Raw genomic sequence first — 19,882 nt, 5'->3', positions numbered from 1 at the left:
CGGTTTACACATTCTCTTTAGGATTATACCTATGAATGTGTCTTGAGGAGGGGGGTATCATTCTGAAATCTCTTCAAATCCATATTCACATTTGTGGGCCTGATTCTGAAGTCACCCAGGCAAGTCTAACCAAGAAGTCTGAACTTTAATCAGATAGCAATTTAAAACACACTCTACCTTTAGGGCAAGTAGGTTACAGATAGTGGAAGTTTGGTGATCTTTTCTAGCAATACAGTAGAAACACTCAGCAATGGGAGTACAGTTCTGCCTTGTTAACGTGAAAGCAGCCATAGATAATACATAAATGAACGAATGTGGCTCGTTTCAATAAAACTTTATTTATAAAACACTTGCAAAAACAGCGAATTATATATAGACTATGTAGCAGTAGTCCCATTCACCGTTTCACTTTTTGTGGTTTCAGCTGTTCGAAAATGTTAAATGAGTAAAGTGTGATGAAATCTCGCACCTTCCCACTCTGTCCTGCCCAGGGACAGCATTCATATAACTTTTATTACAGTATATTGTTATAGCTGTTCTATTTTATTATTAGTTATTGTTGTTAATCTCTTACTGTGCCTAATTTATAGATTAAACTTTAAACTGTATCACAGGTATGTATATACAGGAAAAAATATAGTATATATAGGGTTTGGTACTATCTGCAGTTTCAGGCATCCATGGGGGGGTCTTAGAACATATCCCCCATGGATAAGGGGGGACAACTGCATCAAAAAAGTAGAGCAAGCCTAGAATGCTCCCTCTTCAGATTCCCAGGCCCGTTTCTACAATGATGATAATGAAAGTGTTTCATAACACAAGAATAGGTTATTGACACAGATCACTTTCACATCCATTATAAGAGGACAATGTAATGATAATAATAAAAAGCATAGCCTACAATATGCTCAGTGGAGGTTGTTTCCATTCCTATAAGCAGGTTTTTTTTTTTAAATATTATATATGTTGATTATAATGTGAGATAATTACATTCTCACTTTAACCTGTGATCTAAATACTCCAGTAAAAATTTTTAAAAAATTTACACGAAATATAATTAAAGTCCTCAGTGAAAACAGCTTTGTTTATTTTACAAGTATTTAATTATTTTATAGTTGACTAAATTAAAGAAAAATTATTTATCAAAAATATAATCTCAAATTCCATGCCACATACTACTGCTGGAACAAAAACCCAGTTAAGAAGATACTAAGCCTAACAAGAGGACTGGTAGATATATTCTACACAAAGGCTGACCATTCTGCTTTTGAACTAATGGCTCAGATGGAATTCAGTATAAACTTCTAACCTAAATAACTCCATATAAATAATACTACCCAAGGATTATCATCTGAAGCCAAGTTAATAAGTATTTCTATCGAATGAAGAGGCCAAATCTATACAGACTGTTCGACTGCAACATGATCACTCTTACACCTGACAATTTAATGTGACCAAATAGATGAAATGTATTCTATGAAGTTAGGTAAATTATAGTCAGTCCCCAACCATATCAGAGAGCACAGCTTTAGGATTTTTCCACCTCACTTTGTTTACTATTAAAATGTAGAAACTGCTGTCGTAATAAAATTTGGGGAAGTTACATAAAAGAACATTATAACATGTATAAGGGGTCCCTGGGTAGTGCAAATGGTTAAGCACTCAACTGCTAATGAAATGGTTGGTGGTTCAAACGCACCCACAGGCACCTTGGAAGAAAGGCCTGGTGATCTGTTTCCAAAAGGTCGCAGCCTTGAAAATCCTACGGGAGTGCAGTTCTTCTCTGCACATACGGGGTCACTACAAGTCAGAATCAACTTGGCAGCAATTGGTTTTTTGGTTTAATATGCATAAATCCTGTATGTGGCTGTTTCCCAAGTACATATTCTGAGAATTTCCTTTTCTTAGCTCTGAAATTTTATATTATGAACAACTAATTAATCTGTCAAATGTCAAAATGCAAAGGCAAAAGCTGTGAACCCAAATTCCCTCTTTTAACATCTTTTGGAGTTTTTTTTTTTACTATACTGCAAAATTATAATCTAGAACAGACTTGCAAACAAACTATGAAAATCTACAAGCTCGAAGACTGTTATCTTTCCTATGCCCATGAAAGGCAATGACACTTCTTTTTACACATAAAACCCATTGCCATTGAGTCAATTCTGACTCACAGCGACTGTACGGGACAGAGTAGAACTGCCCCATAAGGTTTCCAAGGAGCAGCTGGTGGATTTGAACAGGTGACCTTTTGGTTAGCAGCTGAACGTGTAACCACTGGGCCAACAGGGCTCCTTTTAGATATAAAGTACTCAAATACTGTATTTCTACTTCCACAAAATATATTGAGCAAAATGAATTTCAGATAGGAAACAGAATTTGGAGAAGTTTTTTGTTTTTTTTTTTATGTTACTTATGCACACACATACACACATCCTAATCCCAAACAATGACTCCATCAGGGGCTCTTGGTGAAGTCACAAAGAGCATGCATAGATTACACATGGGAACTGTCCAATTAGGGATGGAGGGGAAAATTTTTTCTTAGCTGGTTAGTGACTTTTCCCCTAGCTTTATTAAAGTTTATATTGTAAATAATCTTCAATTTCTGATCATTTCTAGTATGGTCTTGATTCTATTTTCATCAACTCTACCAGGCAGAAAGCTGGAATGAAAGAAATAACCGATCTTCTCAGGAGCTCCACATTTATACTGTCTCCGGTCAGATAATCTTAGAAGAGTTTAGGTGAGTTTCTTCTCTTTAGCCTGGGATCAAAAAAGGAACCCAAAAGCAGTAAAAAAAAAAAAAAAAAAAAAATCAAATGTACAACATTTCTCTATTTAACAGTAAAAACAGGTTCAGTGGACCAGTTCCAATCTCTTTACATTTGCTGAAGCAACCTACTCACTGCTGGGCTACTCAAACCACTGTAAGAATTGAGAACTGGACAATACGGCTCCAGTTTCATTTTTAATCTACAAGGTCTGCGAACTACACTTCAAGGGCTGAAACCTGGCTCAGCATTTATTTTTGCAAATAGTTTTATTGGAACACAGCCACATTCATTCATTTTCATATTGTCTATGGCTGCTTTTGGAAACCCTGGTGGCACACTGGTTAAGTGTTTACAGCTGCTAACCAAAAAAGGTTGGCAGTTCGAATCCACCAGGCGCTCCTTGGAAACTCTATGGGGCAGTTCTATTCTGTCCTATAGGGTCCCTATGAGTTGGAATTGACTCGACGGCAATGGGTTTTTTTTTTTTTTGGTTTTATGGCTGCTTTCATGCTACAACGGCAGTATTGAGTAGTTGTGACAGAGACCATATAATACACAACTTCTAAGATATTTAGTACCTGGTACTTTACAGATAAAGTCTACAAACAGGGTTTGTCCAGCCCATAGTGAGCACTCAAGTCACAAAATTTTAGAACCAAGACCAAAAAATCCTAAAACTGTCCTTAAAATCTTTAGCTTATAACCATTGCTTGAATTTCTTATAATGTTACTTGTGTCACCAAAAATAAACTTTTAAGAAACTTTCTTAAGATATTTAATTTTCTCTACCTATAGTATTCCTCTAATCCTTTTTATAAATGAGGAAACGACTAAAAAGATTAAATGAGTTACTGAAGGAGAAGATGGACAAATCATTCAAGCCTCACCTCCTCCATAAAGATTTCCCCAACTTCCTTCTCCTACTAGGTGGTCACAGAGTCTCTGGACTTCTCACTTAACACATTCGCTCATTCAAAAACTACTGAGTACTTACTATGTGCCAAAAACAACAACAAAACTAGTTGCCACCTAGTTGATTCTGACTCATAGTGGCCACATGTGTTGCAGAGTAGAACTGTGGTCCACAGGGTTTTCATGGCTGTGATCTTTTGGAAGCAGATAGCCAGGTCTTTCTTCCAAAGCACCTCTTGGTGGGTTTAAACCATGAACATTTCAGTTAGGAGCTGAGTTCTTAACTGTTGGCACCACCCAGGGACTCCTTACCATGTTGCAGTTACGATGTTAAGCAGAGGATACAAAGGTGAACAAGTCAGATGTTGGCTTTAACTGGACTTGGGTCTAGCTAGATTAGATTTTAATTATTTGTCATCTCCCCCCATTGACAGGGAGCTCCTTGAGGGCAGAGAATTCAAGTGTTTGATGAACAATAACGATGATGGTAATTAAAATAATAGTAATAGCTACTATCATTTATTAATTGACTATCATGTGTTGTTGTTAGATGCCTTCCAGTCGATTCTGACTTATGATGACCCAGCACACAAAAATGCTGCCCAGTCCTGCGCCATGTTCACTATCACTAGAATGTTTGAGTCCACTGTTACAGCTACTGTGTCAATCCATCTCACTGAGGGTTTCCCTTATTTTCATATTTCCTGATGATGTGCCCAAAGTAAGCAAGCTGAAGTCTCTCCATGTTTGTTTCTAAGAAACATTCTGGTTGTATTTCTTCTGAAACTGATTTGTTCGTTCTTTCGGCAGTCCATGGTATATTCAATATTCTCTGCCAACACCACAGTTAAAATACATCACTTTTCCTGTCTTCCTTTTTCATTGTCCAGCTTTCTCATACATATGAGGTGCTTGGAAAGACCATGTTTTTAGTCAGGCGTACCTTAGTCAGCAAAATGACATCTTTGCTTTTTAAAACTCCAAAGAGGTCTTTTGCAGAAGATTTTCCTAATTTTCATCATGTGATTTCTTGACTGCTACTTCTATGGACATTGATTACTGATCCATGTGGAATGAAATTCCTGACAACTTCAATTTCTTCTCCAATTCATGACCTTTACTGGTCCACTTTTGAGGGTTTTCGTTTTCTTCACATTCAAGTGTAATCCATACTGAAAACTATAGTCTTTTGACTTTCATCAGTAAGTTCTTCAAGTCATCTTCATTTTCAGCAAGCAAGGTTTTGTCATCTTTATATCACAGGTTGTTAATGAGTCTCTCTCCAATCCTGATGGTGCATTCTTCTTTGTATAGTCCAGATTCTTGGATTACTTGTTCAGCATACAATTCAAAAAGTAAGGTGAAAGGATACAGTCCTGCCACAAGCCTTTTTTAATTTTGAACCACTCAGTATCCCCTTGTTCTGTTCAAACAACTGCCTCTTGGCCTATCACGTATCAGACAATGTTATTTCTTTAAACAAACTTTAAACACCCTTTAAACACTTTACATAGATGACATTATTCAATCCTCACAAAAACCCTGCAAGGTATACACTATCACCCTCATTTTACAGATAAAGAAACTGAGGCTCAGAGAGGTAAACTAACTTGCCCAGGGTGACACAGCTAGAAATGAATGAATGAATAAATGCTAGCACCACTAACAATTTTACATATAAAGTAAAAAAGAATGTTCATTTCACCATATTATTTATATAATAGAGCCTGTGTTTAGCACTGGGGAAGTGCACATTTGGCAATTGTTGAAACTTATCTACATAGCTGCCAAAAGTAGTCTGAGTATCTCAAAGACGTTCTAGAAATAAAAAATACCTATGCTACACTTTATAATCACTAATCCATGCAAATGACTTCTGAAGCTGCTATAACCAAACCAAACTTATTTGCTGTCGAGTAGATTCTGATTCATGGTGACCCTGTAGGACAGAGCAGAACTGCCCACAGGGTTTCCAAGGAGCAGCTGGTGGATTCAAACTGTTGAACTCTTGGTTAGCAGCCGAACACTCAACCACTGTACCACTAGGGCAGCTATGGTCCTTCTATAAATAAGGAGAAAATGGCCACACTGTGCCCAAAGGTTGCCAGATCAGAACTTAGGCTTGCCTTACAAGCCACAAAACAATGGGGATCCATATGTTTGGAGAAAAGTATATAACAAGGGTAAGCAGAAAGGACAAACATCTACGATATTTAATAAATACAAAAGATAGATTCTATGAATTAGCAGTAGTATAACAGTAATCTGCTCATTATAGCAAGGCTAGAGACCTTTGTATTGAGTGAATAACATCAAGGGTTTTAATAAAATATTAAAATCTTCATACAGTTAAACAGTAATACTTCTATCCTAGATTTAAATGTATCAAAATACTCTGAGCTCAGGGTTAAATCCTGAGTTACACACTCAACATAGCGTATTTTGGATATTATTAAACTACACCAAAGGAGAGAGAGAAAGAGAGGAGGAGAGAACAATCATCATTCTTTCCTGTGAATGATTCAAATATTCAAGACTATGGTTACAAAGCAAAAAAATAAAAGTGTATGAACAGAAATCAAAGGATTAAAAAAAAAGAATATGTAACAGCCCAGTAACAGAACACAGAAGCTGACATGAAACAGTGTGTACTCAGATACAAAAAAGAAAAAAAAAAGGCTTAAATGTAATAAAGCAATCATTTCTTATTGTGAATGGATTTTGACAACTAAAAAAAGCCAATTAACTATTTGGTGGGGGCGGGGGGGGGGGCGTGAAAGGAGAGGAGAACACTATACTCGTCCAATACGGACAAAAATTCTTGAAGCAAGGAAGAATTAAGTCCCTTGTAGGGAAAGGATTTAAGAAAATAACAATGATTTGAGAAACCCAAGAACTTAAAGTAAATTTGAAGAACTTAATTTTACTTCATCATTTCACGAAAGGCTTCCACTTAATTGAAAGTCATGCACCAAGCTCAGGAATGAAAAAGACTTAATCTTAGGCAAACCAAATGATTTTACCCAAAAGTTGGCCATCAGAGTCCGCAAAACACAATTACAGTGAAAAAGAACTCCATTCCTTTTTTGTCTGAAATATGCTGGTTTTGAAATAGACTGACACAGAGATAGTATGATATTACCAACAGCCACAGAAATGAAGCCCAAACCTTGCTTTTCACTCACACCATGAACTGAATGTTGAACATTTATATTCATTCTGATACACAGTGTAAATTACCTCTTTGCTATTGTCGAGCCTTGTTGTTTTTTTTGAGGGGGGTAAGGGGTCCTCAATCTGTGTGTCTTTTGGCATTTTACATTATATTATTGATCTTCCCCACGTTGAAACTTCTATGATGTCTAGCTATCCTGATTCTTCTAAGTCTGTGAGTTATATTCCAGACCACAACCTCCCAGCCCAGTCAGTCTGCCAAAACTCAGTCACTCAGCTTCACTTCCACACTGATGGTTCCCACACCTTCATTGTCCTTCCAGATCTCTCACCCAAACTCCACCTCCGCATTTCTAGCACATGGCCATTTAGAAATGATTTGCAGTCAATTCAAAGCCAAAGTACCAATCCATACAACGGAATACTGTGCAGCAGTTAAAAAGGAGGAAATAAATAGAGACAGATAAATAAGATAAGTAGGCACGGAAAGATTATCAGATATTATTTTTCAATGGAGAATGCATGTTTCAGAATAGTGTACAACCATGATCCCATTTTGTTAATTAAACAAAAAACACCCAAAAAGATGTTCAAGAAACTAAATAATGGCTACCTCTGGAGAATGGGGCTATGGATGGTGGGAAAATGGGGGGAGAATCATTATTCACCTTTGCACCATTTATATGTTTTAATTTACCATGAGTATCACTACTTTTATAATTTATCTTATAAAAACTATTGTTGTTACTGTTAGCTGTTGCTGAGCTGACTCCAATTCATGGTAATCTTATGTACAATATAATGAAATGTTCCCCAGTCCTGAGACATCTGTACAACTGCCAGCACGTTTGAGTCCACTGTTGCAGCTATCGTGCCAATTCATCTCACGGAGGGTCTCCCTCACCTTTGCTGGCCCTCTCCTTCACCAAATATGATGTCCTCCTCCATCAATCGATCCCTCCTGATGACATTTCCAAAGCATGTGAGTCAGACAATGTCCTATTGTGATCCATAAGGTTTTCATTGGCTAATTTTGGGAATTAGATTGCCAGGCCTTTCCTCTTAGTCTGTTTTAGTCTGGAAGCTCTGCTGAAAACTGTCTACCATGGGTGACCCTGCTGGTGTTTAAAATGCTGTTGGCATAGTTTCCATCATCAGAGCAACATGCAAACCACCATAGTACTGACAAACTGACAGATGGGTAGTAGTTATAAAAACTAGTTAATTAACAAAGAGAAACAGAACATTAAATCTCAAAATTGGAACTATATACAGTAACATCCTTTAAGTCAATTTACCTTCAAAAACAAAATTCTCCCTCTTGTAGAAAGTGAGACTCTCCTCATACTGACTTTGGCTCTACACTAATAATACAGTGGGCAATCAGGGCAATTACACTTTACTCAAGTTAAAGAAGGGATACCAAGACACTGGGTGGACTCAGGATAGGAAGAAAGGTGAGTAGGTCCCACAGCATCTTAAACCCTACAGCGTAAATCCAGAGCCATATTTTGTGGTTCAGGAAACTGCATTGTCAGTTGCAACAACAACAAAAAAAAAAAATGTAAGAGCAGCACATCCCATCAGCTTGTTGGCTGGAGTCAAGTACCTGCTCTGCAGCAGTAACTCCGTCGCTTGATTATTTAGGTGTGCAGTGCTGGCAGACAGCTGAGACACGCACGGACTCAGCAGCTGCTGTTTAAGTACATGGCTTTCAGAATCAGGGAGAACAATTTCAATATTTTTATCACAGGATATAGGAATCACTACCCTGTGGAAACCAATCGCTCCACCCCCAACCAACACCTATCTCTGAAACCTCATTACTTCTGGTTTGGTAAGTTGCGGATAATAAATCAAATATTCTGTCTGCTGGGGCAAGGGAATTGGAAGGAAAAACTTGGGAGAGTAGAAGAAAGGTTCAAAATGAATTATATTTTGAATGAGTGACCAAGATTCTACACTTTCCGTTGTGAAAAAATACATACACTTCTCAGTTTGGTGATCAACGCTGATATTTCATTAAAGAGAAAGACAAAAAGAAATAGATGAAGGAATGAGTAATAGTATGGAACCTCTACTGAAGAGATAAAAATTTAGCTAAAGAATCAAACAATTAAAATTTATAGTAAATAAACTCTGAAAATGAAGACATGTGCCTTACTTTAAAGAAACCCAACGCAATATTTTCACAACCTGAATTAGTAGCAGGATACAGGACAAAACGAATGGGCTTTGGAATCCCATGTGATCTGAGGCAAGTTATTCACCACCCCCTCTAAATCTCAATGTTCTCTGTAAAATGGGTACAATTAAATGAGATAATACATATAAAATGCCTAACATTATATTAATTCCCCCTACAAAGTAGATTTTAAGTTATAAAAGATTTTTTTTACCTTCAAAAGTCTTTGTGTCAAAGTTCCTTTAAACACAGTGCATTCCTACCACATTTGAAATATAAAAACATGTACAAAAATAAAATGACAATCTCAAAAAACAAGGTACACCTGCTTTTTTAATTTACTGAACAGCAACAACTGGAGATAAAAGAATGTTCAATTTAAAAGAAATATCCAGGAAGACAATTTAAAGGACACTAGAGATTGTGAAACTATTGCCGATACAAGGATACAGAAGTATGTCACGGTCATGGAAGTTAAGTGTTTACAGGAAGTATAAAAGACAATCTGCAAACGACTCTTCACAAACTCCAAATCCTAAAGCAATCTGTAAAAGCAGACAGGAGGCGATTCGAAGAAGGTACTGCGTATTTAGAAAAGCAATTGATAGCTCAGTTCCCCCCGCCCCAAATGGCCCCAGAATAAAACTCCATCATCAGGAATCAACATTGCTCACCTACTCCCGGTAAGTCCTGCCATGTGTAGGAATCCACATCCTGCGTTTAACAGGTTTTTCCTCTGTGGAAGGCGCAGCTTAACCTCCGTGGCTTAGATTCTTTCTGGGCTACCAGCAGTTTAGCTTGTGACTGTGCTACTTCTGTTACATGACTGTCACTGCGATCCAGCACTTCTTTCATAGAACATCTATCTATTCATTTCTGGAAAATGTTTGGTCACTTCAGGCTCACATTCAAGATTTTCCTAACGTTAAAAACTAGTTTCCCTACAATGTCTAGTTAAAATTTCCAAGAAAGACTTTCCAACATGATGGAACATTCTCCCTGCGGTACTAAAAACCCAAATCAATACATATAAAAACCACAGTAATTAATACAAATTAGTAGAGCTGATTTTTTCTCTATATTAAATTACATATTATTAATCCAGTATTTATATAAAGGCTCATTTAACTCAGTTCTCTGAGAAACAGCATTATTTGAATCACAAATATGGAATTAAAGTATATAAGCTACTTAACCATGCTCTTTTAATAGAGTGTATGTGCAAACACAATCCATACTAAACTGATAAATTTCTTAATATTAAGTCATTACGATAGATAGTCATCATCATTAACTGTTATCGGAGCAATCCTTGTTCTTCTGTGTTGTTCCAAACATCAGACAGTCACCATGTTAGCATTAGATGTATGTCATAAATAAATGTGCACCTTAAAGGCCCAAGAAATGAAAGCCAAAAACAGGCTGGAACAAAATTCTTATACAACAAGGCTCAGCAACACAAATGCATAGAAGATAAAATTTATTATTTGGTCGTTTAGTGGAAACACCCCCCCAAATTTTTCTTGTATTTGTTAAAAATTGTAACCCTCTGAAAGGCCAGTCCCAAAATATTACATACATAATTCAAGTTTTAAACCAATGACTCTCCATTGTAGCTGCACGTAAGAGTTACTTACAGAGTTTAATATACGTATGTTGATATGTATACACACACCAATGTCCCGGACACACTCCTGAAGATTTTGATTTCATTGATCTGACACAGCGCTCTGACACTGATCTTTCCTAAAAGCTCCCCTGGTGATTCTAACATGCAGTCAGGTAGAGAATCACTACTTTAAACAAATACAGCCTTTTGAGACAATAATTACTCTAAGGCCAAAAACCATGCTTTTTGCCTTTTAATGAGATTTTATGAAACTACTCAATTCATTCCATAGTTACTGAGTGGTCGTGACTTTGCAGACATTGTGTTAAGTAATAAAGATGTATAAGATGTGTTTCCTGCCCTCAAGAAGCTCCCTATTAGCTAGGTAGGGAAACCCATGAATAAGTAACTGTAATTAAATATGATAAGTGCTCTCAAGGTGTAAGCAAATACAACATGCCTCACAAACTTGCATGTCATCCTTGAGTAGGGGCTATACTGCATCATTCCTATTTTAGTATATGTCCTACCAGTATAGGAAAGACAAGTTACAGGTTACTAAACACCCTAAATACTGTGTGCATTTTACTGCTCTCTTTTACAAAAACTGGCATACCAAGAAAGTAGGTATTTTTGTTTTAATTTGGATGAACTGTCTAAAATATTCACTGTGTAACACTAATCATACACTTACCTCTAAAACTATAAATCTGCACGAGATGCAGTAAATGATCGTGATATGAAAGTTAGCCAGTAATCTGTGTTGGCAGATACCATTCCTTTTCAGTAACAGTGCTATGGTTACTAAGGTAAGAAATTTTGGGACTGTAAGAAGGTCCCATCATTAGAGATTTGTTTCAGTCACTTGAAAGATGTTATATGGGAAAATGTTATGGAACTAACGGGCATTCAAAGGATCTTTTGCAAGACTTTCAAAAATAAGACACGCAGGAGAAAAGTTTTCATTTTTTAAAGAAGAAATGGCATCCTCCCAATATTCATAATGAACCAAATGATTCCCTCAAAGTATTAACAAGGATAAGGGCTTCAACCACTAGAAAAAAAACACATTCCAAATAGTGACCCTATACTCTAAAACTCTATTAATTCTATAAGACATCCTTCTCAATCAAGAGAAAAAACACTCTAAAGGGCCTAAATTAGACTAGAGCTTTCATTTACTGCTACCAAGTAAGGTCTAATGCATAGTACGTAGGTGGGTGGGTGAGTAAGCAGGTGAGTGAGTGGGTGGTCAATTGGTCTTGAGAAGTAAAATCTATTTTAAAGTACTTTAAGGAAAATCTAAACCTATTAAGACCATAATAGTCAAAAACAACTCGTGATATTAATTTGGTATAAAAGAAAAAGAAAATTCCATAGAATTTAGATAGACATTAACAAAAGGGTTTTCGGTACAAGTGACCATCTTCAAGTCTTTCTGCTTAAATCCAGAGTTGAACAAATTCCAAGATAAAATAATATGCTGTCAAGGGTTCCTGAAAGAAAATCTCAAATGAATTTCAGTTCCCAGATCAATATATATGCTGAGACAATTTACCGGAGAAACCTTCAACCTTTACACAGGCTGACGAACACTATCATTACATTCTTTACCACTAGGGCTACCTTGAATTCATTAATTCATGGAATGGCATATTATAAATGGCACTGACCAAGTCAGATCGTGTACAATATGACGGAGATCTCACAGTTCAACAGCATTTAAGGTAACCACAGAGTACCTATCACCTCAACCTTTGCGTGCCTTCCCTCCGCATGCAGCTCTGCAACAGAAGAGATGGCTTTAGCTCTTTCAGGAGTGTTTCCTAAAAATATTCAATTACAAGTCAGCAGAATACTGACTGTGTTAATGTAAAGCTGACCGCCTCTTTTAGAGATGAAAAGATATCTCATCATTACTCTTCAAAACCTTAACTAATCAGAACTAGTTTTCAAAACTGATTAAAAGACGGTTATTTCCAGTCAACACAATATAAAATTTCAATCTCACATTTTCCAATTATGACTTTGCTGGCTCATTTACATCAGCTATAACTAAGACACAACAAACATCATTCACCTACACACAGAGTCATTTTGGGGCTTTTGGGAAACACCTAATTTACCTTCACTGGGCACTCCTAAAAATGAAAAAACAAAAAACCAATGAGATTTTGTATATATTTGTCTCTGTAGAACTGTGATACTCACATGTGGTTTTTAAGCATTTGACATGCAGCTAGCCTGGCTGAGGAAATGAATTTTGAATTCTACTTACTTTTAATTAATTTAAATTTAGAAACAGATACTCAATTCAGTTACCAGAAAACTTTTAGGTGTGTTTGGAACAACTTGGGTATATAAATCGGCTTTTTCAAATATAAATTTTAAGAAACCTACATATTCTGATCGAATATTTCTGATGAAAATTTAGCTTAGCATCACAAATGAGGTGTGCTGTTGATGTACAATATACATTGGATCTCAAAGACTCAGTATGAAATAAAGGATGCAAAACATATCATAATTTTTATGTCGGTTATATGTTGAAACAATAATATTTTGGACTAATTGCAAAAATTAATTTCCCCTGTTTGTTGTTGCTTTTTTAAAATGTGGCCACTAGAAAATTTAAAATGACAAGTGTGGCTCACATTATCTATCTTTTGAGCAGAGCTGCTTCAGAGCACTTCCACCACCACTTTACCAAGACACATTTGGATACCCTTCTAGCAGACGGGCTGATCATGTAACAATAGGGGCAAGGAGTAACATGTTCTCATATCAATCCGGTCTGAGTAAAGTGTGTAGCAAGCTCTGTTCACAATTTCACCATCTGAGGCAACACTGTAATGCCTCAATATGGAAGATAAAAAACGAGTTTTCAGCGCTTAAATTGAAATTGAGTACTGCAGGCAACTTAAAAGACAAGGAGTCAATTGCTCTAAGGTCTTGGCTTCAATTCCCAACTGCAGACCTTAAAATAGACAATAAAGCACCCCCTCCAGTAAATAAATAGATAAAATATTTCAGTGGTAGCTATCTTGCAACCCCTATTAAATAAGCGGAAATTACTCTTAAATCTCATCTCCGCAACTTCTAAAGCCACAGAATACACACTGAACTAGGAAATCAACTTCAAATTGCCAGCATTTCCCTCACAGGCAAATTAGCAGGATTGTGCACTTGGAATATTGTTTGACAAGAATGAAAAGGAAACTATTCAAAACAGATTTAAGGAATGGACAATTAGATGAGGAACTGCAGATTTAATTCTCAATCAGCACTGTGATTAATCTGATTCCCTGCCTTTCCCTAGTGTAATTATACAACACAGATAAAAGGATGAGCATTTGGACTGTCAGTTCTATATTCTAGTCCAGCCCGGTGACTCAAAGCAGACAGCTCTACCACGCCAACCACCATCCCAACAACAGTCGAGGGGAGCCTCGAAGACTGATTTTACAGTCATTGCATAACGAGGCGTTAAAAATTTGAATGCCCCCAACTCTCTCCATGTCTGTGTACAACAAGGTGAGGAATCTGTTGAAACTGAACGCACCCCGTCCGAAAGGACCCCCTCCAATCCGGGCATGGGGTGAACACAAAGGCATCTAATATCCTGCACAATAGGCACACACCCCACAATTTAAAATCCTGGACGCTCTTTCTCTTTCCACGCAAGCAAAAGAAATGCAAACTGCTCTTTTCGCTAATGGTCTGAGCCACATTCAAGGTAACAAAAACCTCAACTGTTCCCAAAAAGCAACTATAAAATCGGTTCTGCCACGTCCCTGTGCAGCCGTCAGAAAAAAATGCAGGCAGCAGATTTCAGCCGGCCCCACGCCTCATGGGGTGGCCGACATCGGCTCGTCTGCCTCAACAGATCGCTGAGAACCCCAGAGCCCCGCCGGGCAGGAGGTCCAGGTCCACGTCTATAAATACTTGAGGGTGAGGAGAACGCGGGAGGTGCAGGGGAGGGAGGGTAGGGGGCAGGCCCCGAGAGGGTGCGGAAGGACCCGGGCATCACTGAAATGCATTTTTCCACACTCCCGCTCCCTCGCGTAGAGACTCACTTGCCGATCACCTCGCACAGCTCGTACACATCCTCGAACAGCACGTCGTCGTCGGCCATGGTCCGGAGGGGACAGTGGCCGCAGCGTGGAGGACTCCGAAAACGGGGGTGGGGGCGCCAAAGAGCTCAGTGCCCGGCCCCGGACTCGCCTCCTCCCCTCAGGACCCGCGAGCCCTCGGTGCTGAGGACGCTCGAATCCGGCCGCTTCGGCTGCGAGGCCCGCAGACTGCAGCTCTTGCTCCGCGGGCGACCGCCCCGGCGCGGGCGGCGGGGCCGGGGCGCTGAGCGAGGGCGGCCCGGGCCCGGCGCCGCCCGCCCGCCCGCTGCTCCTCGCGCTGCTCGGGCCGCGCTGCCCGGTGTGCGGATCCTCGGGGACCGCGCGGCGCCGCGCTCCCTGTTAGTCAGCCCGTGCGGGCCGCGAGGCCGCGGCCGTTCCCTCTGCCCGGGGCCGGCTGCGGTGCGGCGTGGGGCAGCTCGGACTACAAGGGGGGCCGCGGCAGGACCATGGAGGGAGGATCGCCGCGGAAGGAGGTGGCAGCGGATCCGCGCTGGGGACCAGAAGGCGGTGGCAAAGACGCTCCCTCCTCCTTCTCCTCCTCCCGCCGCCGCCGCCGCCCGCCCGGGAGTGGGAGGGGGCTTCGCGGGACTGGCGCTCTGTGCGGGCGGGAGTCGTGGTCACCGCCTTCTGCTCCTCCTCCTCCTCCTCCTCCTCCTCCTCAGCCTCAGCCGCAGATCGGCCGGCGAGCCCCGCGCACCCGCTTCGCGCACACACGTCCCCCTCCCACTTCGGCCGAGCGGCTTCCAGAAGCACAGGCCCCGCCCACTCCAGCCCGAGGGGAGGTGGCGACCGAGGGAAGGGACCCAGGTTGGCCGGCGCATGCGCGCGCCGCCGGGACACGTCACGGCGAACGATCGGGCGCCGGGAATCTAGAGAGGGTGGGGGATGGCCCTAGGGGCGAGCGGGCGGCAGCTGCCGAGTTGGGGCCTGATCGGGGTCGTCACCTCCCGCCCTCCCGCGGGATGGGCCGGAGACAAAAGGCCCCCGATCGCACGCATGTACTCGGCTGTCTGCGGCGAGAGGTGCGGAACCCCAGCCACCCTCCTCCTTCTTTTGTAACTGCAGGAAGCCTTTCCCAGATTTCGCTGGGCAAGTAGGCACGGAAAGATTCCTAATGAATGGGAAGGGAAGAAGAGAGGTGGAGAGGTTGTCACTCAAAACTGTGCTAGGCGGCGGATGGTTTTAGTGCCACCCTGTCATTCCTTAATGAAGATGAGGGCTGGGGGAGGGGGGTCTTCCACCTACAAGAAGTGGACCGAACAAAAACTGTCCAGGAATGTGTGCAACAACAAAGAGTAATTTGTAGAATCAGCTCTCCCGCGTTCTGCCCCAAACTCAACAAAATCTGTTCAGCGCCTACCACACTAGAGACAGCCTAAATAGAGGTCAAGGACTTTAAGCCCCTTTGCATATCTTCCCCCCAAACTCCCAGCGCCTACACTGCTCCCTATAATCCCTGCAAATGTTAGACAATTCAGGATAAAAATGTAACTAGCGGGAGTGGATGCACACGGTCAGCCAGGGAGTGAGGTTCTGGGTGTTGCCGTTGTGCTAGATTCCGTTCAATATGAAGATTTCTATTCAACTGAGCATGTGCGGAATGAGCAAAAGCCATCAGACAGGTACATGCCTCAGTTACAGACTAATAAAAAAAAGTCTTTTGTTCCTCCGCACAGCAGAAGCTCTCAATTAGTTCTTAAGTCAGGTTCCAAAAATCATCTGGTAAGATTCTCAGTGCGGTAATAAAAATAAAACGATGGTATTTCCCAAAGGGGTGGGGTACTATGCAGACCCTCAGCCTTTTTTCTCTTCAGAAGTGTTTTGTTCCAACCCTTGGCCACTCCCTCAAGACGCTGGGGGATTCGCCAGCGTTAAGGATCTAGGTACTAAACCTTTTTTTTTTTTTTTTAATGCAGATCGCAGGAAAAATATAACTGTACAAGAAGGCTTTTCTCCTTTCCCAAAGAGCTTGCGCATTGTCTAGGGAAAAAGGCTGCAGTGCCTGAGAAGCCTTGCCTCCAATGAGGGTCCGACAGTTCTAAATCACTCACACCAAGTTGACTTGTCTGCCCACCACCTAAGGAATAAGGAGCCGTTCCATTCCGCCCTGAAGTGCACAGAGACCCTAACGCGTCACATTATTAGCTTCACTTCCCTTCTCCAGCCCAGGCCTGAGCTATGCCAAGCCTCATCGAGTTCATTTTAGTGTTTGTTATCTTCCACAGAGACCTATGCTCAGAGGGAGAAATGGACAATCGTAAGATAAAACAGAAAAGAATGTGGATGTAAACGAAAACAAAAAGTGACTGCAGAGGTAGATATGCTTTCTGCTCATGGAGCCCTGGTAACACAAAGGTTAAGCACTTGGTTAGCACTGAAAGGTGGGCGCTTGGAACCCACCAGCAGCTCCGCGGGATTAAAGACCTGGTGATTTCCTCCTGATCTGCTCTCGTAAAGATTAACCCCAACCAAAGCTACTGCCACAGAGTCCGTTCCGACTCATAGCGACCCCATAGGATTTCTAAGGCTTTAAATCTCTATGGAAGCTGACTGCCACGTCTTTCTCCCAAGGAGCCTGATGGTTTCCAACCTCTGACTCTTAGGTTAGCTGTGATCTTTTTCACCAAGCGCCACCAGGGCTCCTTCCGTGAACATTACAGCCTAGAAAACCCTATGGGGCAGGTCTACTCTGTGCTATGAGGTCGCCATGAGTCCTCGATTGCTGCTGACAGCCATCTGTACCCATGAGGGGAGGCAGACCTAAGATGAAGGTGGAACTGAGGGCAGCAGGGTGGAAATGGAGAGAAATGGTGTCGTTAATGACATGTCAATCTCCTTGTCCAGCCAACCCTCTAGACTTTCCAGTTATATAAGGCAATGAATTCCCTTATTATTTAAGCCATTTTGAGGTGAATTTTCTGTCACTTTCAAAAGAACCCGTTGCTGTTGAATCGATTCTGACTCATAGTGACCCTATAGGACAGAGTAGAACTGCCGCATAGGGTCTCCAAGGCTATAGTCTTTACAGAAGCAGACTGCCACATCTTTCTCCTGCTGAGCAGCTAGTAGCTTTGACCTGCCGACCTTTTGGTTAGCAGCAGCTCAGTGCTTAACCACTGCATCTGGTACAACCCATGAGAAAAAAAAATTCACAGACAAACATATGTCCATGGCCACATATTTAGCTAATCTGAACCTAGGTCTCCCAGTGCCCAGTGTAGTATTTAGACATACAGAAGAATTTCTCTGCAATGCACATCCCTCATAATTTGTATCATGTGGCTCAGCGGTGAAGCGCTTGGCCGCTAACTGAAAGGTCAGTGGTTGGAAGCCACCAGCCACTCCACAGGAGAAAGATGGGGCAGTCTGCTTCTGTAAAGATTCCAAATCAAGAAACCAAACTTGTTGCCTGCCATCAAGTCAATTCTGACTCATGGTACCCTATAGGACAGAGTAGAACTGTCCCACAGGGTTTCTAAGGCTGTAAATCTTTATGGAAGCAGACTACCCCATCTTTCTCCCATGGAGCGGCTGGTGGGCTTGTACTGCTGACCTTTTGGTTAGCAGGCGAGTGCTTAACCACTGTGCCTTAGAAACCCTATGGGGGCAGTTCTACTCTGTCCTGTAGGATCCCTATGAGTCAGAATTCACTCCAGCACGATGGGTTTTTATTATGGCTAGAAACAAGCTTGGGTGGTGCAAGTGGTTTGCAACCATCTGCAAAAACCTAAACGGTTTGCAGTTTGAACCCAGCCCCTGGCTCCACAGAGGAGAGGCCTGGCAAACTGCTTCCATAAAGATTACTGCCCAAAAAAACCCCTATGGAGCAGTTCTACTCTGTCACATGAGGTTGCCAATGAGTCAAAATCAACTAGATAGCAATGGTTTTGCTTTTTTTGCATTATGGTAAGGCGGTTTCTTTCTGTTTCTAGAACTAAAATAGCAAAACCTTTTAAATGAAGTTAATTCTTCTCTGGGTTTCTGCCAAAAACCCAAACCCAATACTCTTCCAGCAAATAAGCACACGTGTTAACAATTTAGTTCTGTTTTCATTTCCACAAAGAATATGCTAAAGTAGTTGGTGCATCGATTAGATTGTGTTTGGTTAATAACTGAATGCTCAACTAACAGTGGTTTAAACATATGGGGGGGCATCTTTCTCATGTAGCAAGGAGTTTAGAGATGGGTAGTTGCTAACACTGATTCAGCTACTCAACAGTGTGGTCAAGGACCTAGGTTCTTTCTTTCCATTCTGCCATCCTTGACACGCTAGCTTTTCATCTGCAGGCTTATTGCTTCATCATCACAAGATGGCTGCCACAATTTCAAATATCAAACTACATTCAAAGACAGGAAGCAGGAGGGTAGCAAGGGTAGAGAAAGGTAGGTAAGGCCTTTTTGTTCCCTCTCCCATCTCTTACTAGGGAAAGAAAATATCTTTCTCCACATCACGGGCCAGAAGCAAGTCACATGGCAACCCTCTGTAACGGAAACTGAGGACTCAAGTTTCTGACTTTTCCTGCCTCCTCATTGGATGTGGGCAAGGGAGAAGCAGGTTGAGAACAGCTTTTAGGTAGTCAATCAGTAGTTTCTCCAATACTAGAAAAATAACCAATGAAATAATTCTATATCATCATCATCATAAAGTAGATACACCTCTAGTGTATAACTGGCACTCAGGCCTTAAAAAATTAGGAAACATCTAATAACCCATAAAAAAAAAATAACACATAAGCATGGGTTTATTACTAAACAAATTTGTTTCTGAGATATCAGTGAAAATCCTCAGCGAGTGTGAGGTGTTGGACTTCTTCACAATTGCATTAGACAGTCTCAGGCTGGTGGGCTCCCATATAGTTTCATCATGACACAGAAATAGAAGGGGAAACACATTCTAGAGAAATATTAGCATGAGCACAACACAGAGGTCAGTGTGGCACAGGGTTAATTTAGGCAGTTTAGAGTACAGCCTCATTGTGTAGCTGTGATTGTTTAAGCATATAAATTATTATTGAATTAATGAATAAAATGAAGAGTGACACTGCTCTTAACTGGAGTAAAGTTATTGCCTTGTAGTATAAACAGGGTGTTC

At 40.9% G+C, this 19,882-nt stretch overlaps 1 protein-coding gene across 8 annotated transcripts in view; it reads right to left on the bottom strand.

Annotated features, from left to right (window-relative positions):
- The window catches only part of CASK (calcium/calmodulin dependent serine protein kinase), a 454,527-nt gene extending 439,710 nt beyond the window's left edge, over nucleotides 1-14,817 (bottom strand). For all 8 annotated transcript variants that reach the window (XM_049873006.1, XM_049873008.1, XM_049873009.1 and 5 more), the window contains exon 1: nucleotides 14,734-14,817. In XM_049873006.1, coding sequence (XP_049728963.1) covers nucleotides 14,734-14,792 — 59 coding nt within the window. In that variant the 5' untranslated portion in view covers nucleotides 14,793-14,817. The remainder of the gene's footprint in view (nucleotides 1-14,733) is intronic.
- Between the last annotated feature and the right edge of the window lie 5,065 nt (nucleotides 14,818-19,882).

This window comes from Elephas maximus, chromosome X, assembly GCF_024166365.1.
Source record: "Elephas maximus indicus isolate mEleMax1 chromosome X, mEleMax1 primary haplotype, whole genome shotgun sequence".
Taxonomy (NCBI): domain Eukaryota; kingdom Metazoa; phylum Chordata; class Mammalia; order Proboscidea; family Elephantidae; genus Elephas; species Elephas maximus.
The sequence above is the reverse complement of the archived record's forward strand: the minus strand, read 5'-3'. Positions and strand labels throughout refer to the sequence as shown.